Genomic DNA, 26,047 nt, shown 5'->3' with positions numbered 1-26,047 from the left:
CTCACCTACCTCCTCTCATTACAGTGTGTGACTGGCACGTGGGTTCTTTGGCTGGTGATCATTAAGGCTAATCAGGAGGAGCTTAAAGAGGAGCAAGTTCCCTGAGGCAGATGCCAGATTGTTTTGATCACGTGAGTGGTAATCAGGCTCCCTACTACCGGTCTTCAGACACTCAACTTGGTTGTCTCTCTTCCCCAGAGAGCTACATTGTCTTGTTGTTATCTTGTTATTAACAAACATGACAAAACAATCTGGCCATCGAGACTCTGCAGCACAATTACGGACTACCCTCTACAAACAAAGTGTTATTTTTTGTCACCTTGATTCCATACTCCAGTCTCTGGTCAAACAACAAACATCAATTGCCCAATCTCTGGATCATCTTACCCATCAGTTTTAAGATCTGAGCTGAAAACTTAAAAATAATTGTTCTAACTTCAATCCAGCTATTCTTTACCACAAGCACTTCTGCCTCTCCCATCTTCCTGGATGCCATCGCCCCTACTCCAGAGCCTTTCTCAGGAGCTTGGTAAGCGTTGGTGTTTTCTACTCTACTTCACAGTTGTTTTTGGCCGTTCGCCCTGTTCATTCCCTGATGACACTACTAAGATCCTCCAAATAACCTTCTGAAGGATAAAGCTCTAAAATGGGTAAGGTAGAGGCCATCGTTAATGAACATACTATTCATCTTTTGTCCTAGGATGGATTCCTATAGCTCTTCAAATAAACCATTTCTCCATAAATTAGTGATGAAGAGTCAGCAAAGAAACTGTGGAGTCTTAAACAAGGAAATAAAACATTTTAATCCAGCCCACATCTCAAAATCAACCAATCCATACCTCATCATGAAGTAAAACATGATTCATCTCCCCAGAAGTTCCTGGGACCCATGCAAATTTGGTCTGTCAATTATTAGATCAAGGGCAATGACGAGTCTGCATACAGACTGGAGGTGGATCAGGTGGTCCAGTCGCGCCGTCAAAACCACCTGGAGCTCAAGCCACTTAAGACAGTGGAGATGACGGTGGACTTCCTGAAAGAACACTCCCTCTCCCCACCACCCTCAACAACCCTGTCTACTGTGGATCACTTCCATGGAATAAGAACCAAACTTTCTTGGGACCTCAGACGGTCTTCACACATAGGCCCAATTTGAAAGAAGGCCCAGCAGAGAAATTATTTCCTACAGCAACTCAAGAAATACAACCTGCCACAGGAGCTGCTGGTCACACTGCCATTGATCAGTCTGTTATATATATATATATATATATATATATATATATATATATATATATATATATATACATTGTAGCAGGCAATGGCTGGTGGGCCAGTCCTGGTATTTGTAAAACAAAAAAAAACAATAAATATTTAAATAATGGTGATGTAAATAAAGGTGAAGTAATGTGATGTTCTCTACATTTCTTTTTCTCTCACACACTCTGTTTTTTATCCTACTTTAACGTGCCATCATGTTACATGGGTATTTTGCCTCACTGTCGGACATTTATAACAAGGTTATTTTCCTCCATGTAGGCTACTGTGCGTTATTTGTTATTTTTAACAACACAATGTGCGTATATATCTTATGGCATGTCATGTGTCTCCGCATATTATATTACTCATCATGGTGGGCTGCCATGACCAAAAATGCCAGGGCCATTTTCTGGTCCCAGACCAGCCCTGCCATCAACAGCACAATTATCTCATCTCAAACACTCCAACAAACTGACATCAGAATAGCTAAACAAAAAAAAAAAGGTGTCCAGACCTCAGTTTAATTTAAACTCTTTGGCAAACCTCAAGTGACTTATGCCCACACCCCTAAATGAACCGAAGCAATGTTTGGCCAAGAGGTTTGGGCCAAATTCCTTCTCACTGATTTAAGAGATTGAAAAAGTAATTACTGCTAAAGCTAGTTCTACAAGCTCATGGGGTGTACTTAGTTTTTCACACACGTTTTCATTGTGGCTTGATTGTTGCTTATGAAATAATGACATTGTGGAATTTTTGTTCTTGTACACTGTAGGTTAAATTATTATAATTTTAGAAGTTTGTGAAAACCAGATCATTTTTAAAATGGCCCGAGTCTTAAAACCCTAGAGGGTGTCATTTATTTTTACTATGCTGATGTCTGGTGAAAGCCTGATACATGCTTTGATCTGTTTAAGTAAAATGAAGCTGCATTTCATACTGGCTCGGCTTCTTGAAGAAGTCTCTCTTTCAAAAGGTATAAATGTTACATAATAACCCTCCTGACTTCAAACACGAGGAAGTGTGATGTAGCTTCTTATACTTCCCTGCTCTTAAGACTTTTTGCTTCAGCACTTTTAAACTTAAAATACAATGAAATCTATAATGGCCTTAGCTTAAATGCTTTGCGTAAAGAAAATCTTTTTTTGGACAGAAATGTGCTTCTTTCCCATCTTAGCAGTCTGTTCCACGCACAAATCTGTCCCTGCAGAACCTGATAAAGGAGGACACTGCTGGCATTAAGTATGCAATGAACAGTCTATGTTTGTCAGAGTACTTCTGCAACAGTTTGACTTTTCTCCCACCAGACAATGTGCTCCAAAAAACTTTTACATTTTCTTAAACTCAATGGGAGCTGTCATCCACCCTCAACTTAAGAGTTCTGTACAGCCACTGTGCCATAAAAGGCAGATTGATGGAGGGCTGCTGTGCCAGTTGGAACTCTGGCTAGTTTTTAGGCTCTGTAAAAGGCATCTAAAGCTCTATCAAAGTAACCTCGGAACACCTGACACATGCTCAGTCAATCTGTTTGACCAAGTAGATATACCAGGCATTGGTCTTCTTGGTCCAGCTGTTGTTCCAAGTAGAGAACAATATTAATCATTCTCCAATGTCTAATTTGCTGCATTAAAATCAGTGGAATGCTACAACAAAGGTCAGTATCAGTTGTTGGATTTGCCTTTGAGGTTCCGTATAAATCCATACAAATTTGACCTATAACCCTACACTTATTTGTTACACAACCTTTGCCTCACATTCTTTACAAAGCCACCACTTTTACAGTTTGGACTAAATGGCATTATTGCATCTCACAGTGTTATTGCTACTAGGTCATAAAAATGTGCCACAGGAACACAAACAGTAAACAGACAAATTTGCTTCTTTAATAAGCTTTCACTGTTCATGCAGATGAAATTGACAGCCTCTAGTTTTGCAGTCAATGGTAGCAACTGTTTAGTCCAGTAACTTTGAAGCAGAATTGGTTTTAGTATATTATATAAAATATGTGCTAATATTTTAAGTGAATTTAGGCTGTAAGAAACTATTTTTCTAATGCTCGAAGCAGTACTGAGAGTTCCTTTTAAGAGGAGCTACAAAATGTTTTTATGGTGTATGGTTGAAATTTCTATTTTCAACAATTTTCTTGTAGAATCCACCAGTCTACCAATATTGATTGGTCCAGCATGCCACTGATGTGCATGAATGATCTATGCATAAGGACTGAATGTCTCAGTTGAATTTGTTTTTGTAAACAGATAAAAAAAAAAGAAATCACTATACATCGTTTCTGCTTTTTTCTGTTTCATGTCAATCCTATGTGAATGTGAGACCTCCTGATGTGGAACATCACCTCAGGATCCAAACAAGACATGCCTTTGATTCAGGAACGTGCAGCAGAGCTGAGGCTGCTGATAAAAGACCATTTATGTGATATCAGGCCCCTGCAGGGGTCTGGCTGCATCCCACACTGCCACTGTACCCCTGTGCTCAGTGTGAATAAGACAGTACTGGGAGCTAAACCAGTTTGGTTATCTCATGCTGACAATGCCAACAGGGTCAGCTGTGGTTGAAGCTGCCCAGATTGCTCTGGTTCTTCAGGTGTTTTAATGCCAAAACATTTTGAAAGTGGTAGTGAGAAAGGGGAAAAGGAACATATTGCTTGAGCAGGTATTGTTATAGATTTTAGCGTTCAGTAGAGAATATATTTGGTTTTTTGAAATGTTTACGTAATTTGGAAGCAAAAGAAACATAAGAGCATGATTATAAGGTCTCAGAGAAATTAATGATGTGATTGCTTCAGGCTACTGTCAAAATAATTCTGTCTGCATAAATTACATATGATTAATGTCAACTTGAGAAAAACTATCAAGTGTCTGGCGTTCACATTCAATTAAAAAAAGATGTTTAAACAATGTTCTTCTAAAACCTGTTTCAAAATTCAGGTTAACCTGAATAAAAGTAAAATGGTAGGGCCTTCTTCTTTGACTTGGACAAAACCTTTTACACAGTTAGCCGCAAGATTCCCATATCCAAAAGTTATCAAACTTAAATTTCTGTTAATATAATCAAATGTATATAAAGTCATATTAGAATAATAAAAATAATCATACAGTAATAAAGGAAAAAAGTGTGTTTATTAATATTAGTGTACATCAGGGTTATATGCTGGGTCACCTGGTTTTTAGTATGTATAATAAAAACTTTCATTAGGTTTGTTGATTCAATCTAACTTATTAGATGTTTGCTGAAGATACTGTTGTATATTGACTTGCAAAACCAAGCATTACTATGTAAAATACTAATGCTTTAAACCATCAAAATACTTTTTGATGGTTTAAATTCTTTGTGTTCATATTAGATTAGTGGCTGTTAAATAATGTCACTCTTTTTTCTTCACAACATGTTTACTTCCTGGTTCTTTATTATGTAATTTTAATAATCATGCATTTTAGTGTTTTAATTTAAATTTTATTTTATAAAGATTCTAGTGACTTTAGATGAAAATTAGACTGTGCAGCCTAATCTACTACATTTACACAATGGAGCAGAAGTATTCAAGTGTATGAATATGTCCACTGTCCCTTTTAAACAAACACAATTAAAGATTGCATTCTGCTATTCAGAGGGTATAATTTACTGTCTTCTTAAACCGCATATTAAAGTGAAAGAGGCATTTGTTTTTCGAGAATAAACAAGAGAAATTAACTAAAACATCTGAAGTCAAATAATCTTTTCCATCTTTTGTCCTGGTGAAACAGTTGTGTGGAAGGCTGAAAAGGATAACCATCAGAGTTTTTCCACATCATGGCTTTCTGTGTTTTAATGGTTCTTCCTTTTTGTGATGTCATTCTGAATTTTAGACATGAAAAAGCAGTTTTTGAATGTTAATAATTCAACGATATCTCCCAAATCTACAGACTGGCAAAGGGCTGATCTCTGGAAGGCTGTCGGACTCGATGTTTTTGTGTAATTAGTTGTTGTGTTTAAAAACAGTACTGCTCACATGCAGCATTAAAAGTGCACGGCATCAACTTAAACCACAACATACATGTTTCTTTTTGGGGGGTTTTCCTATTAAAATAATTATACCTCAGAATTCCTTAATAGCTTATTTACACTAAATTTGTATTTATGAAAAAAATCAACAATTTCCCCCTGGCTTTTGTAAATGTTGTGTTTATCTCACTGTAATGGGAAAAAAATGCATTACTGACTCAAAATCTACATTGCAGTTATCCTACCTAATGATAACATCAAAAGTTGTTTTTTTGTTTTGTTTTGTTTTCTCCTTTATTAATCTAGATGATGCAGCTGCATGGCTGGAAGGCATTTCTAAGCCTTTAGGAGATCTTGGCTGTGGTACCTTAATTTTGAAGCTGAATGATCCAGCTCTCTCCACTTATTGACAACCCTAGTAGAATGTGTTCTAAAACCTTAAAATAAATAGTTGTTATGGCAACTTGGTGACCCTAAGGTGCAAGTCTTTGCTCCAGTTATCCTACAGTGAGCTTTGGAGAATTATTTTCTTACCAGACTGGGTGTTTAGGCAAGGCCTTATGTGTCAATATCCGAGTTCACATTAGTTCTTGGAGCTAGCTACATTCTTCATCAACTTTACACATGGACAAGAACTGTTAAAATAAGTTGGCCCTTGTGTCACACCATATTTGTCCCTCCAAAAAACAGGAGGTCGTGTATTGCTAAAATGAATAAAGATACTAAAGCAAAATGACTCATCAAGTACAAATAAATTCTAATAGTAAAATTAACTTAACGCTGCTAGGGCTTTGTCTTTATATATTCCTTTTTTAACTCTTAAAGCTACAGCGCTGTAAGAAAGTATTTGCTCCCTTTATTCTGTTTTGGCTTTTTGGTAATATCTTTCAGATCGTCAAAGTAATTTTAATATCAGCCAAGGATAACTTAAGTAAATAGAAAATATTCAAATATTTTAATTTTTCAAATAAGGATTTCATTTAACAATAGAGAAAAAGGCTATTCAAACTTACTATAACTACTAGAGCCACCCTTGGCATCAACAACTGCCATCAATGTTGATGGCAGTTGTTGTGACAAAGAGTGTTGGCCCACTCTTTGTCACAAAATTGTTGTAATTCAACCGAAGTGGAGTCAAGTTGTGTTTTGGATCATTGTTCTGCAGTGCATCTGAACTTAAGGTCATGAACTAATGGCCAGACATTCTCCTTAACAACAGAGTTCCTGGTTCCAACACATTTGACTTTTGTGATTTGATGTCCTTGTTCTGAAATGCTATGTTAGCTTTACCCCAGATGTAATGGAACAAACAGCTTCCAAAAACTTCAACTTTTATCTGGTCAGTTCACAGAATATTTCCTAAATGTTCTGCGGATCATCAAGAAAATGTCAAAATTCAAGATGGATCTTTATTTTTGATCAGCAGTGATTTTTTTCATGGAACCCTTTGATAGATGCCATTTTTGTTCATCTTTTTAATTGTCATGAACAATGATGTTTGCAGAGGCAAATGAGGCCTGCAGTGCTTTATAGGGTGTTCTGAGTTCTTTTCAGACGTCCTCGATGAGTCCAAGATGCTCGTTTGGAATAATTTTCATAAATCTCCCGCTGGTAGGTGAATGACTTTTCCATGTTCTTTTGTTTTCTAATAATCCAAATCCAAAAGACTTAGAAACTGTCATGCCCAGCCAGTGTCTGAGTTTCCCTGCATGGTCCGTGAGTGAACAACAAAAAATCTCAGACTTACCACCATTCATCTGACTCCTGGGATCTCCTTCTCTGCACTTTGGCCCTACCTACAACTGCACACCATGACAGAAAAGGCTTTGTAACTTTTTCTAGACTGGCAGATGTCAATGACTTTTCATCCTTTCTTAAATTTCTTTAGATAGGGCCATGATGTGCTGTTTTTGAGATACAGGCATGCTCAATTTTAGTGATTTCTTGATTTTACAGGTCTGGCAGTAATCAGGCCTGTATTTGGCTAATATTTTTGGGATTTACTCGTATTATCTTTGTCAGAAATTAAAATGTATTTTATGTTCTGAAAAATGCCCCGTGAAGGACTGGCGATCTGCCCATGGTGTATCCTGCCTCTCACCCAATGACTGCTGGAGATAGCCACCAGCCACCCCACAGGCCAGCAAGGATAAGCAGGGATGGATGGATGGACGAATGGACGGACGGACGGATGGACCATTCAAGAGTGACAAAAAGAAAAAAATTTAATCTGCCATGGAACAAGACTCTTTCACTGTATAAGGTCAGCTTCGTAACTAACTCAAACTAAACATTTAATTTGTTCTTAAATGCTCAAACACAATTATGGACACTCTGAACAACTATTTTAGAATCATTTTGTAAAAAAACTAACTAATATTACTTACTGTGGGATCTTTCTTTGTCACAAAGAATAAATGTACTCAAATTAAAGGTTTTTTGTGTTTGCAGTGTGAGATTATGCTATTCCAATACAAGACTTCCTACACATTCTTCCCAGGAGTGACAAAAGGTGTGGAGAATGCTAAATATTTGAAAAGCCAGACCTATTATATATATAAAACAGCATCACAATAAGGGCTGCTCTGCATATAAATAAATTGGGCAAAGTTTACTTTGGAGATAATGAAATACAAGAAAGCCTGGAAACTCAGAGTGGTCACTTAAATAATTAATCATCAACTATGAGGAGATTTCTTGTGGTTTGACAAAATCAATATTTTGAGAAGTGCATTGAGAAGCACCTTCTCAAGCAAATAAAGAAGTATTGCTTTAAAACCTCTTTCCTTCATCTCTGATCACAACCTGATGGAAACCAAGAAAAGCATTTGTACTCACGCATCATCAACAAAGCATGGGTATGGGATTTGCTGGACAAAAACACCAAGCGGCTGAGACTTTGACGTTTGCAGTCGTATAACAGCGTGGTCCATCATGTCCTGCAGGTAGGCAAAGCCTCCCCAGATGTAGCGGAGGTCATCAAAGGAGTTGTCCCTGGCTCCAGGAGACCACGACCTTATTAAAAAGAAAGTCGGACATGACTTGTCAGTGGAAAGGCCAAGTAAACCACAAACTGAACAGTCAAGCACCTGCCCTGACTTTTTTAGAAGTCATTAATGTCAAAAATATAAAATAAACAGCTTATTTTGAAAAGAAGAATTCTTGCCTGTGTCCACGTACATGTATCTTGCTCTTCTAGATTAAATCTTGTGCTTATTTATTAAAGAAAAAAAATACCTTTCAATAAAGACTTGGAGCTATGGATTGATTAAACTAGATAAAACTGCACAGTCATTTCTCTGTTTGGCAAAAGGTGAGAGACAAAAATATAGAAGGTATCCATATTTGTACGAAATGTCTGAATTAATTTCACTATGAATTCATCCACAATTTACAAAATAACAGTTTTGTTATTTTGAAGTCTCCCGACCAGTCATCAACACTTACTGAAAAAACAAGGTCATAAATTAAGAAAAATATGACTTCTTCTTCTTGAAACCACAAGTGAGATTCTGTTTGCTTTTACAGAACAGGTTCAAGGCATTTTCATTTAGATCTTTTGAGACATGATCATGTTGCTGTGAAATCAGAATTTGTTAGTTCAAAGTCAAAAATATATTCTAGTTGTTAGCCGGAAAACACTAGGATGTGCAGTTTGTTTTGTGTTAACTACAATTTGCAAAGCAAGATGCCATATTTCTCTCACACAGAAAATGAACATGTTGACAAATAGATTTTTTATAACATTATGTGTGCCACTGGTTTCGTAAGCAACAAACTGTCAGTAGTGCTCAGTTGTAGAATCAGAATGATTGCCAAGTTTGTACAGACAAACATGGAATTTGACTCCGGTACACTTTGGTCTCAGTGAGGATTTTTTTTTTTTTTTTTTATATATATATATATATAAAAGTGGAATAAAGAATATCTTTATTCATCTTTTTACAATTTATTGTTTATACCCAAATGTCCACTATATTGTATGTGCACACAGCCACACAGGATACTGAACTCAAGTAAGCTTGGTGAGGTTAGACCTTTCCAAGTGGAATACCATCTTTAGGGGGCATTCTTGTTTTTCCGACTGCAATTTTGGAAAACTTACAAGGAAAACCATCACTAGTCCATGACCACCAACTCTAGCATTAGAAGGGAATCAACAAGCCCTATAATGAAAAGTACATGATGTATATTGTGAAACATGGAGGTTGATCCCTGATGTTTTTAGGGTGTTTGAACTGCAAAGACACAGGGGACTTGATCAATAATTGTTGGCAAATTGAAAGCAGGAAGTTGTCAGAAAATGTCACACAGCTAGTTAACACAAGACGAACCAATAATTTATAATAATTGAATCTACAGGCTTTTTACCAAAAAGAATGAGGAGCACTACTATGCGAAAAAAGAGCCTCATCTACAACTACCACAAAAGACTTAACCCTAATGGTAAAGACGGCGACACAGAAGTAGGTTGTGTAAACTTTTGATATAGGTAACCTGAGTAGTGTCTGTTTTCATTATGATAAAAAAACAAACACTACTGCTTGATAATAAATATATTTACCCAACCACTTACCAAGAGCAAAAGAAGAGTTTTAGTAATATATATTCAAATTGTCAGACAAATGGCCAAAAGAATCACGAATACTCCAACGGTATGTAAACTGAAGAGCACAACTCATAATGTTGGCTGTATCTGTTGTTCCTTTAAATGTTTATACTTATGGGGAATAGACTTCAGCAGCTCCTATAATTACTACTCAACTCATCTTATATTAAAAAAGCATTCATTTGGAGGAATACATTATCCTCAGTAAGCATCAGGACTAGTGCTGTCTTGAGTAATTAATTGAATTTATTCCCAAGGTTCGGAATGAATTTAGGGCATTGTTTTTATCTGCTTTTCCAGAAATAAATTCAAAATGACCTCAATAGAAAGAAAAAAACATGGAAAGGGGTATTTAATTCAATAGGTTTAAGTCTGCAATATGACATATGAATAAGCCTTATTTCTGTGGTTAATTTATTATGGAGAAGTTTTTGCAGCTGCACCCAGTCTGCGATATTCTTTACGTTTTATTGAAGTCTTCAGGCCAGTGAGCAACATATTCCGCTTTATATTACATGTCGAACAAGAGGCTTTTACAGCAAAAGGTTTAAGGCATTTCCATTGTGGCTTTTGAGACTTAAGCATTGTATTTATGATCAGAGGTCAGAAGCAATAAATTTCTCTTTAATGTGGACGTTGAAATCAAATATGGTTGTTGTGTGTATGACTTCTTTATTTGGATGTCTGGTGGTTCAGTGATGATTGTATATGTTTCACCTCTTTGCCATTTTGTGTTTCTGCAGTGTCATTTCTTACGCCTCCAATTTGGAAACAAAAAAACCGCAGTCTACAAAGGGACATTTGTACTCACATTTTGTAATTTTCTGTAATTGCGTCATTGTTATGGTAAGGAAATGTGGTAATTTAGTTCCAGTAAATAATATTCCCCGTGCATTATCACTCTAAACTGTTTTTGTGATGATCCACATGTTTGGGTTTGGTTTTCTTATGTGTTTTTGTTTTGATCATTTCCTTGTTATGTTCTTTGGGTCTTACTATTTTCAGTGTATTTCTGAGTCCACTTTAGCTAGTAGGATGTTGTCAAGCTTTTGTTCTCAGTTTCTTAGTCTGTTCTTATGCCCAGTCCATGTGTGCTATTTTATTTCTTTTAGATATCAGTTTGTTTTCCCCCCATGATTTGTAAGTTTCTTTGTATCTCTGTTCAGCTACATTCAGTTTAATTAGTCTCCCACCCTCAGCAACAGCCACTATACAATCAAATAGATCCTGTTTAAGTCCTTGTGCCATGCTGTCCATTTTATTTTTATCTTTTAATTAATAAAAATTTTCAAATCGTAATGCTGCTTCCAAGATCCTGTCTGAGCTTTGGTCCAGCTCCAAAATCACACCTTTTTATAGTAATGGTTTGATTAGGGATATTTTGCAAATTTTCCTCCATAATTTGTGAAAGTACTTAACTAACATGCAAATTAAAGTGATATGCATTGGTTAAGTACATGTTTATAAAGTGGTTGGGATGCAATGTGTGGATATAAATAGGCAAAAAAATGTATGGTGCAAAATGAAAGGGAATAATTTATATTTCATGAAATCAGTCATGCACAAAGTACTTTACAAACTCTTTGTGAAGATATTGCTACAGTATTTAAAAGCATACAATTCTAATGAATAATTTGTGCTAAAAACAAGTTTTTCTGATCATACAGTAGTGGAGAACGGGGTTGGTGGTCACACGGGTTGCTTGTCACAGTCATAAAATCTAGCTCCCTAGAGTGCGCTTATACAAAATGTTTGTGTGTAAATTTTCAAAGTAGTCACAGAGTATCTACATTTTTATTTGAGCAGTTGGATAATTCACATTAAGGTAAGAGGATTGAAAGTCTCTTTAAAATTATAATCTAACTGTTGATTTTCTCTGTGTTCCTTTGTGATTTACTTACACAATAGATTTATAATTAAACACTTATTACCATTTAAAAATACTAAGGGAGAGCTACAATTAGAATAGTTTTTTTTTTTCTTTGCTAGACTGTAACATGTGCTTGCTAGCTGCTAGCAAAAAAAATCACTGGGGGGGAAAGTTGTCACATGCTCTTTGTGGTTGGTTGTCCTGTGCATACAGTCCAAGAAATAGGTACATCAAAGTTGAACAGATATCTGTATATGTGTCAAAACTGTGATTCAGAAAGAGTGTAAGTAAATTGATAGTTGGGTAGTTGCCATTCTGTTCTTTTGTAGAGACCTTGATTCTGTTTTTTCGTAATACAGATTTTTGTCAAGTAGCCTAGCCTATATGTTCTGTCATTTGATGGTATGTAAGATGTTATTGTGTCTATAAGATGTTGTTTCAACTAAGATATGATTTTAAACATTGTAAATTGAAAGACTGTTTTAAAAACCTATTTTTTTCAGAAGCCTCCGTTCTAAGCTTTTTTCTCATTGAAAATTAATTTTTAAATGCACAAGTTGTATTTGGCGTGTACCTTTTGAACACATTCCTCTTGAGAAGGATAAAATTACTATATTCTGACCAGACACTTTAAGCTTCCATTACAAATTGAAATAGTAATGACTGAGCACAGCATTGTTTCGGAATTTAAATGAATGTAAAAAGTGTGACAACCAACCCTTTTCCTACCCAAACACTCAATCCTACCAGTTATTGTAATTCTGACTGAAACAGTTTGGTTGTATTTAAAGTCCTTTCCAGAATTTCCAAGTCCTAACTTTACAGATAAATTGAAAGTCAAATACAATGAGTCTTCAAGATACTGCTAATGCTAAACATCCGTAAAAAAAAGAAACTATAACAGGTAAGTAATGCATGTGAAGTTGTAAGAAGAGACCCCTATTGGTGGCCAAAAAAAGAATCAAGAAGAAACACATACCTGGCTTTCACCTTGTTTGTACGTTCTACTTCATCAATGTCCATCCGTATTTTGTACTTGACATAGGTAGGGATGTGGCTTGAGTTTGGTTGGAGGTTTTGAAAGACAACTCCGGCCCAGAAAGTATCGTTTTTCAGATGCTCCAAAGCTTTGTTCACCAGCTGGGCTTCAGTCGCGGCTGCTTCGAACTTATTCAGATCCCAACACTGTGAACAAAATCAGAGATAATCACAAAAATGTCTTCCTTTACTATAAGCCTTTTTCAGAGAATGGTTTTCTTTTTATCAAAACTTCTGGAATTCACACATGGGAATTAAGCAGAGGCAGGAATTACGTCATTAGAAGGGTAGCAGATGGATTTTCAGCTAAGAAAAAAAAAAAAAAGCTATTCACACAGCTATTGACTAAACCACACAGAGTGCAGTTCAAATTATCTGGAAATGCCAGAGGGGTGGGGACATATTTGGGCTTTAGTAGAGACGAGCAAATGAGATACAGGCTCAGTAACAGTCCCCTCTTCTGCAGCCTTGTCCCCTCGTTTTGTGAGATGATAATGAGCTAACCGAGCCAGCCACACCTGACAGATGTCCACGCATTTCAGTGCTGCAATAGTTTTATCATTTTTTTCCCCCAGCAGACTGCATTCTATATCAAGCAATGGCAGAAAATATTACAGCAACTCCATTTGTTCAGTACATAATAGAGAGAATAATGGGACATTAAAGAGTTGAATGAGCCAAACGTTTTCATAAGTGCTGAGTAAAATGTAGGATAGAGAATGTGTTTAATAATTTTGGTAGCAACTTCTATGTGACAATATACAGTGCTTTGCAAAAATATTCATACCCTACATTGCTTGTTTAAAACTGGCATTCAGCCCTTCTGAGTCAGTTTCTTTGTAAAATGACTTTTTGCTTTAATTACAGCGGCAAATCTTTTGGGCATGTCTCTACCAGCTTTGTAAATCTAGAGACTGAAATTTTGTTAATTCTTCTTCTCAAAATATGTCAGTCTCAGTCACATTAGATTGAGAGCGGCTGTGTAGAGCCCCTGGACTTTGCTGGGCCATTCTATCACAACTCTGCTTTGTTCTGAACCTACCCATTATAGCTGCTTGCTTAAATTTATTTTTTGCATTGTATCGACAGTAAAGAGATTGTTTATTATCCTTTTATTGTTATTTTTGAAATGTGACAAAATTATGGCAGACAATTAATGTAGTGAGTATAGTCTGAACTTATCAGTATGTATCTGAAGATATTGCTTTATTACCTAAATTAAAGGTGATTCAAAGCCTCAATGATAACATTACCTGTGACAGTAATTCATATTAGATTTGGCACCAATCAGCATCTTTAGGTGGATGTCTTTTAATTTTTTTTTTCCAACCACATTTTGACATTGTTAAGACCAATGCCATGTTGTCTTTTCTATGTTTATTTGATCAAAAATTTGCTTTGGGGGATTCTTGTTATCATTAGTCACTGAATGAGTGGCTAATACAATTATTCTCAACACATGAGATTGGCAACAGAAGGCATTGTATAGCTGTGTTCAATGTGCATAATATTTATTCTGAAACTGACCCTATTTCCCCCAAGGAGAGACATGTTCCTGCATGCCTGAAAATTTGCATCTACTGCATTTACAAGTCTCTCAGAGCCTCTGCAGTCTGTGTTTACTCTGCACTTTTGTCATGTTGAAACATAAGCACCATTCTCTTTGTTAACCTCAGCCCTACCACCTAGAAGGCACAGACTCCAGGTTTATGAATTTTAGGTAGTTTTTTTTTTTCCTTAACCAATAGGCTAGTAGCCTAATTGGAGCAAAATTATATCATCAATCTGACTCTAGCTCAAAAACAAAGAACAGGCCATGCTGAGACCCTTCCAGTCTCAACTTGGCTTTGCCCTCTGAAGCAACACACGCACTTGTTTAGACATAGTTCCAACATGGCTGGTAATTTAAATGATGAGCTGATCTGCATGGGATACAAAACCATCACATAAGTTACTGCCAATGTTCTGGTCAAGAGGCTGTGCAATTGCGGACCATGACATCTGCTCTATATCCCTTAAACTTGTATACTCACATGCAAGACTCCAGTAGATCATACAATAATTTACTACTGAATATTCCTCTAATAAAAAAATGCATTCATTTGAATCAATGTATTAATCTCTGTGAGCATCAGACCAAGGTTATTAGAGGCAAGTAATTGAGTTTATTCCCAGGGATGTGAATGATGCAGTGGCATTATTTTATCGTCTTCCCCAAAAGCTCAAATTGGCTTTAACAAAATACAAAAAAGGATGGGTGTAGTGATTTTATTCACTGAATTTAAGTGTGCAATTATGCATGAATTTTAGGTCTACTCTATTAATGTCGGATTTCTTCCGTGTCTTTTATTCTGGAGAACAGCGTCAGCGTCCAGCATTATTTTACTTTCATTTCTTCTGCTCTTATTGTTTAATTAAACCATCTACTCCTTTTGAATGAATGAAGAACATAATAACAGCTACAAATAGTATACAATATATTTTTTTCATGTTAAAGAGAATAGGGGGGAAATGTAGGGATTTGTGAAACAGGCTAAAAATGTAAGCACTTTGCATTTCATGTGTAAAGAAATGTTTTAGGAGAGCTTGTTTTATTATAAAACAACTTTTTTTTGTAGTTCTTTTTTAATTGTTGTTTTGCTTTGTTTTGAGATTTTTAGGGCTTTGTGAATGAATGCCTATAGGACAGTTTTGTTTGTTATGGTGTCAAAGAAAAAACCACAAGGTTCTGAAGTGAATTTTACCCATACTCAGGATGTTCTTCCATCATTTTTTGATAATGTTGATATTATCATCAACTACTGTCAAATTATGGCATGCTTCCTAAAAAATCTGTCAACGGATATAATTTTAAACGGTAAAATAATAATTGTAAAAAAACAAAAAATCTTGAGTCGTATAGTTGTGGCCTTAATTGTGAATCCTCAAAGTGTAGTATGCACTTGTATTCAGTCTTTTTTACTCTGATATCTGTTAAGGCCTGTGAAAGGTTTGTTAAGGAACATTAGTGAACAAAGAGCATCATGGAGACCGAGAAACATAGCAGATGGGTCAGAGATAAACCTGTAGAGAAGTTTAAAGCTGGTTTAGGCAATAAAACACTATCCCAAGGTGTGAACATCTCAAAATAGCACTGTTAAATCTGTCATCTGGACACTGAAAGTTTATGGCAAACCTAAGAAGACATGGCGGTTTTGACTTGTTACAGCCTCAGAAGATTTGAGAATGGGGTGGAGTTTCATCATCCATCAGGGCAACGACCTTAACATGCAATCAGAGCTATGAAGGAGTTGTTTAAATGAAAGCATGTCCATTTGTTCGAATGGCCCAGTCAACGTCTAAACCTAAATTCAATTGAGAATCTGTGGTAAAACTTGAAAATTGTTGTCATTCATCCAGTCTGATAGAGTTTAAGCTTCTTTGCAAAGCAGAAATTATACTCTGGTTTAAGACATACTCCAAAGACCTTGCAGCTGTGATTGCATAGTTTGATGGGTTTACAAAATATCGAAAAGTTCTATATTCTGCAAGGTATATAATCAAGACCCAAACTGTTGGCTTTGGCTCTCTAGTTGAGATTTTACCCTGCGTTGCAAGTTATAATGGACTTACCAAAACATCCGCAAAGTGCCTTCATCTTCTCTTGTATCCTCACATTGCCTACTGCCTATTTTTCAATATATCACTTTGCTCTAAAGTATTGTTAAGCAAGATGGTTTTCCAGTATAGTTTTGCACTTACTTTCACTGAATATGTTATTTTGTGATTTTATTTTATATGAACTTATTTCCCGGCTTGAAAAAAAGATAATTCCAATAAACATGCATGCATCCAATAGAGAGAAAAAGCAAGAACATGCATTACAAAAGCTCCATTATGTGTTCAAAACAAAAAATAAATCAACTGAAAAAGGAACGGTCGCATTATTATGTATGGCATTCCAACAGGGACTTACATACTACCACATTACATGTGTTGCCTACGCAGAGTAACATACATACCTACCTACCTACCTACCTACCTACCTACCTACACATATATATATACATATATATATACCGATATATATATATATATATATCTAAATATATCTATCTATCTATCTATCTATCTATCTATCTATCTATCTATCTATCTATCTATCTATCTATCTATCTATCTATCTATCTATCTATCTATCTATCTATCTATCTATCTATCTATCTATCTATCTATCTATCTATCTATCTATCTATCTATCTATCTATCTATCTATCTATCTATCTATCTATCTATCTATCTATCTATCTATCTATCTATCTATCTATCTATATGTATGTATGTATGTATGTATGTATGTATGTACGTATATATATATGTATGTACGTGTATATATATATATATATATATATAGTCAGGGGCATTAGAGTTTAATGAACAAAAGAGCAAACCCTCTTCAGGTTGTTTTCCATGAAAAAAAGACAAAAGCCAAGAGCTGGAGTGATATATCAAAAAGCTGCAGCCTTGATTTTGGTGTGAACAGTAGTAGTTAATAGATCCTGCAACCAAAGAGCGGGAAACAATAAAGTGCGTGCTAAACATGGACATGTTAGATCTAACGCACCCAGCGAACAAATTGTGGCAACCCTGATGTTCTGGCAGATGACAGATGAGACAGTTGTGAACAAAAAGATTCCTAGATAAATTAAAAGAAACCGGCAATTATTTCTGAGATCCACGACTGATGCCAAAGACTGCCTTGTCTCAAGACTCTGAGTAACAGAGAAATCATGCTGATAAGAGAACTGATGCTGCAACCTTAATTAATTTGAGTAGAAAGTTTTAGACTTTGCAGAGGGTGAAAAGTGTCACATCATTGCTTGACAGTGTCAGTAAGCAGCAGAAAAACATTTTTCTAAACATGCTGTGAATTAAAAGCATTGCATTTTATCTGAGCACATCTCAGGGATACATAATAACTATTACCACTGTTCCCTGGGTTTCAACACTAATTATTTAGTAATCATTTTTTTACAGGCATTACATGTTTCATCAAAATAAACACATGTGACCATAGTGTGCTTAGTGACTTCACATCTTATGCCTGCTTTGCATGGTACCAAATCATATGTAATACTGCTGTTGTACTATTGCATATCTGCCTTTCATTTCTGTGATATATATCAAGATACAGGACTTCAAGTAAAAAAGGTCTCTACTAGATATTTCCACTGTTTTATTAATAAATGCTGCATTTATGGTTCAAAATGTGAAAATAATGTTTGCGCAATGTTTAGCAGTGCACCTCTACGACTTAGTGTAAATGGTCCAATTAAATTGGTTCTTTGAGAACAGGTATTGCTTTTAGTTTTTTTTTGGAAGACTGAGTGTATTAGGTGATAACGATATAACCCCAGAACAATGAGAAATTTTGTAACGCTTTTTATCCACACTTTTATCTTAATCACAATAAATTCCAAAAACCATAAAAAAAAAAAAAAACATTATATTAATTTCCTCCAATTCATTGTTGTTTTGGAAACATTGTAGCACCAGCATCACTCTCAATCTCCCACCAGACACTCTGAACTGTTGAAGTTTAACTCAGCAATGTTGGGATTACCTCTTTTGGACCCATTTCCTGTTTGACTGATTACAGTGTACTTCCACAACTTATTGGAATTGCACTGTAATGATCAAAATCAGGCTACTTGTAGGTACATTTGGACATACAAGTTGACAATTAAGTCTACAATTATTCATGCCCCTGGCAGATTTAGAGTTTTAAATTATTGTCATGTACAAAGAACCTTGGGCCTGATCTTCAAAAGATTTGTGTGTACAAAACCCTACGCAAACTTGTTTGCATCAGCAAAGCTGATCTACAAACGAGGTGGTAAAAATGTGCAACATCAGCGGAACTGCGGGCGCAAACTTTTTTGCGCGTCTGCCTTCAGGAATATGTAAAACATATGATAATGACCCAAACGTGCAAATTCATGGGAGGAGGATATGCAAATGCCATCCCTCACTACCCGCAATGAGATTTTCAAGGCCTGAAATGGTTTGCGGGTGCAATTTTGTCTGCTGTCACTTTGGCCAGAAGGACGCATAGATAGAATAACAGATGACAAGGTGAGAGAATCTTGTGTACATGTGCCAACAGATTGGGTTTGTCAAAAATAAAAATAAATATTAAAAATAGATGAGAATAGAGGATTCTATGTAGAATTATCTAAGTTAACTGATTATCACAAACAGAAGCCATGATATTTCTCCTAAAGTAAAACTCCTTGCACACTTCATTCAACATCATTCCAGTGTAACGTCGCTATGAGTGATCATCTGCTGAACACACACAAACCTCATCATGGCAAAATGCGCACATAACTGATCAAGCGTGCACAGCCTGTAATCACACATCATGCAAGAGACCCACTGTGCTTTGATGATAATATAATTAATAGGAAAGAACTAAAGACATTATAACAGATTCAATCCTTCATTTGCAAACTGGATGCTAAAATCACTTCTTAGCAGGTGAAAAATCACCATTTTAAGGCAGCATTATTGACAGAAACGTTATGTCATTGCAGGGCAATTGGAACTGGATCAGTTTGATTACGTTGTTAAAATGTGAACATATGCCAGGGGAGGGTTTTGTTCATGCAGTAAAAAAAAACTTTGTGTCACCAAAAAACAATTTAAATAGTCGTTAAAATATCGATAAAATATTGGCAAAACAAACAAAACTAATTTAAAATCATTGGAAAATAATTTATTTTTACGTTCATAAATGTTCTAATTGACTTTTAAAGGTTTTGTTGACAAGTAACACAGTCAACTTGCATGCTTTTACACAGAAACATAGAACCCAAAACAGATGAAAAACTCGACACGTCTGTTTATTATACATGTTTAAAGAATTTGATGTTTAAAAGAATATATCTTCGTATTATACAATTTATGTCTACCTTGAATGAAATGAAGATACTGTTATGTGTTCCTTTCTAATTTTAGTCATGTAATAACACATAGAACAATCTTTTGATAATTAATGTATGTTAGATTTCTAGAGTTTTGGACCACTATAGAAAGTAACTACCTCAGCTAACCAATACATCAACATTAAAAACTGAAATCACATTATGTTGCGATAATTGGGGTTTTAGTGTTCATAATTTTGCTTTGAAAATCCCTAAATCACTAGTCTTAGCAATTACAATCCCTCCTAGGTAAAAATAACACTCCAATGGCATTATGATCCCTCTGGCTAAAGAATAAACCCGAACATATCACAAAAGACTGCTCAGGAAAGGTTTTAAAAACACTGTAATGAACCCCAGGCACTGATCCAAACTAAAACTCTCCAGATCCCAAGCCGATCAATCCTGCACAGAAATGCACACGAACAAGGCTGGCCAAAACAGGCTCAATACTGCAACCCACAGGAGCACAACTTTGAGCCACCAATATCTAAATACCAAACAACACAGGACTCCCTCAGCTATTGTGTCCAACCCAAACCAGGTCCTAATTGGCCAGCAGAAATAAAAAAACTGGGTTCTAATGTTGTGACCCCCCCGAAAAAAGTCTGTGTTTAAATATAACTACACTATTGTGAGTGTTTAAAGGTCATAGAGGACTGGCTTTTAGCAGCAACTCCAACCAAGGAAAATCTCAGGAGTAATCTCAAGCAGAAATCAAATAAATAACTTACAAGGAAGAGCTGAAAGAGAACAAAATTAGAAGAGCAATAAAGTGTTTAGCAAATTTAGCCATAGGAATTGTGTTTTAAACCCTTAAATGTCAAAGAAGCCCTGTGCTGCTTGTAAACGTAAGGTGCTTTGGACTTAATAGAAACATACACTACTAGTCAAACGTTTTAGATACACTTTCTCACCAAAGGCAACAAAACTGTTAACAAACATATTAAATTAAAGTATATAGTAACCAAAAGTTGTGAAATAATTTTTAATATTTTAGATTTTTCAAAATAGCCACCTGATGCTATGATTACTGTTTTGCACCCTTAGCATTCTCTCCAGGAGCTTCATGAGGCGGTCACGTGAAATACTTTTCCAAAGAGTCTTGAAAGAGGTTCATTGAGAGTCGGCCAAAGGTTAATATTTCGCTCATCACAGCAAAGAGCGCCTACTTTAAGTCCAAAATATAAAACATATTTAAAGTTATTTTGCAATTTTTAATTTGCTTCAGAGAAGGCATCAACACTACGTACAATGTAACTAGTCATAAACATAAAGAAAACAATTAAATGAGAAAGTGGTTCTGAAACATTGTACCGGTAGTATAGCTATTGTCACGGTGGGGTTTTGGGGTGGACCAATGTGCAGACAAGAGCTTGGCAGCAGCATTTTGAGTCGGTCTTCAGCTTTATTCAAAGATTACGAACGTAGCAAAAACGTAGCAAATATCGCTGCAGGTACAAGCATGAGACAAAACCAAAAACTTACTTGAGTACACACTGCAGGAACGTAGCAAGAACTGAATTTAATCAGTGGTTGTGATCGGAGGAACCAGCGACACACAATGAAACAAAATCAGCTAATATACTGAGGAAGACAAAGGCAGGTAATCAAAGGAACTAAGAACAGGTGTGACAAGGAGGCAGGGAGGCTGAAGGTGGAACTAATGCATAGACTAACACATGGCGAAGGGACTAATTAACAATAAAGAGAAACACAGACCAAGCAAACCTATAGACAAAGATAAATAATCAAATGAAGCATACGGAAACTAGAATAACCATAAACTAAAGGAAATAGAAGAATAACAACAACCTAAGACCTGGCAACCCAAGTATAAACAAATAACTCATAAAGAGACCCAGATTACAAAAGTAAACAAACCTAAAACCAAACTGATGGAAACAAGCAGAGAACATGAGGACTAGAATAAATACAAACAAAATGTAAACACTAACTAAAGCTGACCAAACAGGAGAGAGAACTAGAACTATAGAAATTAAACATAAAGAACCATGCTAAAAAGGGACTACAACTATAAAGGAAACTAACACAGAGAAAGTAACCAAAACAACCACGAGTAACAAAATACTAAATATAAACATCTTAGATAAAAAGTAACTAAAGACAAACAAAGTCCAAACCCTGACAGCTATATTACGTACGCCGACGAATTTGGAGATGAGCTTCAGGATTTGAGTGGTGGTATTGTAAGCATCTCGCCAGTCATAGGGAGGCATGCCAGGAGGACGTTCTTCTGGAGGCCCGTTGTACAGGAAGTTCTCCAGTAGTTTGGCTGTCCATCTTGTCCCACTGAGGCGCTGGTTGAGGGCTGCCGCGAAGATGGGATTCGCCAACAGAGCCTAATTTTAACAGAAAGTAGATTTATGTGATTAAGCTACAGCCGTCACTTGTTATACACAAAAAAAAAAAAAAAAAAAAACAATAAGAAGGAAAATTAATAATAATAGGGGACTAAAGGGGTTTAATATTGTATGGGAATATTCTAATAAAGAGTATGGCAGGTCAAATTTAAGTGGGTCTGGAATTAACTTTCTCTGATTTCAAAAGCCAACTGTTAGCTCATATACAGAAGATACAGTACAGCTTCCTGCGTTTAATTCGGTTGAAATTAATCCAGTTTATGCTTCGAGCAACTATTCACAACAAACATTTCAACGCATTTTACAAAACAAACAGATACAGTTTTAATACAGACATATAAATGTTGAAAAGTTGATTCCAGCAGATTACACGCACTTTCCCACTTAATAAATACACTCAAATTCAGGATTGGATTTCAAAAAACTAAATTTTGCTCCTGCAATCAGTAATAAATTTATTGAATTTTACACATCTTTATATATGTCAATAAATGTGGATGATACTCAACTGTGTGTGCAAAAACACAGAACAATATAAAACATGTATTCAATGAAATTGAATGCTAATTATATCTCCTTACATATTGAGAAGCCACAAATGGTCCCTTCATTCACAGATAAGAAACAAATATGTGCATTGTCTCTTCTAAACCTTGTATAAAAGAATGAAACTGCTTCGGTGGTGCAACAAATTAGTAAAGCTAATATGTGCAACAGAGAGCGAGAACAAGTGCAACAGTAATACAGACATTTAAATGACTCTCAGTCCCTCATACAACAGTACTTTGAAAATGAGCTCATTCAACTCCGAACTCATAGTTTAAAAGTGATGCCCTTCATTTAGCAGCCATAACAATTTTTATTCTTTCTTATCAAGTATTATACAGATTTCTGGTAAAATGAAGGTACTTTTACTGTAGTGACAATTATTAAAATTAGACCAAACTGCTAGAGACCCTGAAAGAAGCTGACCCCGCAAGTTAATTATAAGTCATTTTATTGTGCTGTCATTTAGCAATACATTACAGCTAGCTAAAGTCATGTGTCAAAGTTGATGGGCGCTGACCTCTGGTCAGGAAACTGAGCTGCACATCAACTGAGCACTGGTCATCTGTTGCGCTAAATTCTGACGTGACATTCAGACATCTTCTGCCGAGTGTGCTCAGTGGCATTTCACCGCCAACACTTCTTATGACATTATGCCTGACTTAAGAACAAAATGTCAAATTAAATAATATTTCTGCTGTGTGACCTTTGGGAAAAAAAGGCAAATATGTCTTTGTTTTTATTGTGGCTGCTATTTGAAACGCACACCGCAACAAAATGAGTGTGGTTCTTTAGAGACGTAGAGTCAAGATAAAAAGATAGTTATCTTTGAAGTTTAGGGTTCAATGTATTAGGATATATTACAATTATCTGGTCTTTACCAAGCTCTTAAATTATTTAAATCTCACCCCACATGTTGGAGCACATAACAGATTAAAGACAGTTATTATTTGTGTAGTAATTACTTGATTAGCAAAATGGACAGTCTTTGTGTGTAAAGCTAAATATAATTTTGCTGCTTCATGTTCAAATGCACTTGTTTAAGCAATCATCAGCATGCCACCTGACCTCTAAAAAAGCAAGCATTTTATCAGTATTGTGATGTTGAGCATACAGATGTTTTGACACAATGCAAAGCTGGAAAGACATCAGCAATATCCTTAGGTATGCAATTCTTCCTGCCATTAATCTGGGAAAGGTTTTGAGACAATTTCCAAATAACAGAGTTTTCTACAGTGGCAACTGTGGAACAGTGAGATGAGTAGATGTCTTGCAGTCTGAAAGTTGTGGGTTCAATCCCAGCTTTCTCCTGCTGCATGTTGCCCCTCGGAAAGGCATTTTACCCCAAGTTGCCTTCTGATCTGTGTATCAGTGTATGAAAGTGTTTGTGAGTACAATTAAGTGAATGTGGATCTAGTGTAAGTGTAGTTGTTAATTTCAGTCTATTTACAGTGAACAATTATTCATAAGAGGAAGACAGTCACCTATTTCCCCAGAGGTCGGTAAATTCATTCAAATGTCAATTTATGAAACACTAGGAGGAAATGCAAAAAAAAACAAAAATTCAATCGCAGATTCTACAGTCCGCAGTTGGCATGTTAAATGTTAACATTCATGACAAGCGGATACAAAAAGACTAAACAAGTATAGCTATTGCAATGCCATGTGGTGGCATTATCTTTCTAAAAAGAATAGAACCTTTAGTTTACAAAAACTTTGGTCTGTAAAGTTAAATCTGAATGAAACGCATTCTTCTGGGCCAATGCCCTTTGGTCAAGAGACATTGAAGCAGAGATCTTGGGAATTATGAACAGCAACATGTTTTGAGATACACAGCATTTCGACATCCTACACCAACTGTCGAGCAAGCTGGTGGTGGGGTGATTGTTTGGGCTTGGTTTGCTGCCACAGGACCTGAGCACCTAGCACTCATTAGAACAATCATGAACTTCTCTGTAAATTATCTGTCCAACAGCTAAAGCTTGGCCCAAACTGGCTCATCAGTGGCACAATGACCCCAAACACTGCAGCAAATAAACAATGAAAGATTTTAAAAAAGAACCAAAGTCTTGTGAAGGTCCAGTCAAAGTCTAGACCTCAACATGAACAAAAAGGTGTGATGGGACCTGAAAGTACTGTGGAGGAACAGATGTCTAAAAAAACTCAAAGCAAGTTGTTGGAAAGAATGATACGAGAGATCGTTAGCTATAAGGAAAACAACTACTTCTACTTAAAGTGGTTCTACAACCTATCAAGTCATGGAGTGTACTCAATTTTGTTACATCTTTCTTTAATAAATATTGCCTGGGTGAAATCTGTGTACTTGTGTCCACTTGATATTAAATGTAATGATTTTAGAACTTGGTGAGATAGGATCACTTTAATATCTGCTAATATATAAATTCCAGCACTTAAAGAGTGTGAATGTTTACTTTTTTATCTCATTGGGGGTATGTCAAGTTTCAGCAACAAAAGCATGCTGGCCAAATAAAGTATAGCTATGAAAGCATCTTTTCAGCTGGAGCTTGTGTCTGAATGTGTTGTCCACCGCTTAATGTTCCGTGGCATTTGAACCAAATTGTTGCAGATGCACCGTTTAACCTCACCAGTCAAGTGTTAAATGAACTTATTTGTCATGAGACTGTCTTCCAGTGACGTGACAAAGTCAGATGGGTCTGTTTTTATTTCTACACAAAAAGGAACCCTCTGATCCCCTTGCTGACTGTACACTTTTCCTAAAAGATGAAAGTATCTCCAAAGGGATGCACCAGTATAAATATTTGCAAGCGTCCTGGATAATGTGTTTCACCACTGGTAATGTGACTATCCTTTAGTTACCTGTTATTAACACACTACCTTGATGCAAAAACATTGCATTGCATTTGCAAGGTTGAAGAAAGTAGAAGGAAAACAGCAGTCTGTAACCTTGAAGGACCTCTCAAGATGACAATCCTCTGAAAGCAACTAGTTTCATAGCAAGAGGTGGGCAGAGTGCTGGGCTGGGAGAAAATGAAGACAAAGGAGGATTGTGGGTCCATTTGTGTAAAGGTTAGGGCTAGGGTAATGAATACCCTTGCTATATGGAGCTCCCGATGTCTGCTTCCCTCTAGCTGCCTATAAGCTCATTTGGAGTGACACCGGAGTAATGTCAGTGTCAAGGAAATACAGCGAGAGGCAAACAGAAAGCAAGAGAGGACGAGCAAAGAGAGGTGGTGGCGAAGAGTCGCCATCCTTTATTTCTGCAGGATAATCCTCTCCACCAGGATGAGAATTACCCTGCACTTATCCATAATTACTTTTTTCCCTTGGTCTCCGCATCTAACAGGAGGTGTAGCAAATTGATGCACACAGCATGTATATTTTCACCTGCAGCTTATCTTCATAC

General features: G+C 36.2%; 1 protein-coding gene across 1 annotated transcript in view; it reads right to left on the bottom strand.

Annotated features, from left to right (window-relative positions):
* The window catches only part of LOC124880928 (phospholipid-transporting ATPase ABCA1-like), a 283,949-nt gene that overhangs the window by 203,563 nt on the left and 54,339 nt on the right, over positions 1-26,047 (bottom strand). Inside the window, exons 12-14 of the mRNA XM_047386373.1 lie at positions 21,898-22,095; positions 12,709-12,914; positions 8,089-8,265 (exon numbers count right to left, since the gene is read on the bottom strand). Of these exons, the coding sequence (XP_047242329.1) occupies positions 8,089-8,265; positions 12,709-12,914; positions 21,898-22,095 (581 nt within the window). The remainder of the gene's footprint in view (positions 1-8,088; positions 8,266-12,708; positions 12,915-21,897; positions 22,096-26,047) is intronic.

Source organism: Girardinichthys multiradiatus, chromosome 14, assembly GCF_021462225.1.
Source record: "Girardinichthys multiradiatus isolate DD_20200921_A chromosome 14, DD_fGirMul_XY1, whole genome shotgun sequence".
NCBI lineage: Eukaryota > Metazoa > Chordata > Actinopteri > Cyprinodontiformes > Goodeidae > Girardinichthys > Girardinichthys multiradiatus.
Note: the sequence above shows the minus strand (reverse complement) of the source record. Positions and strands in the feature narration are given on the sequence as shown.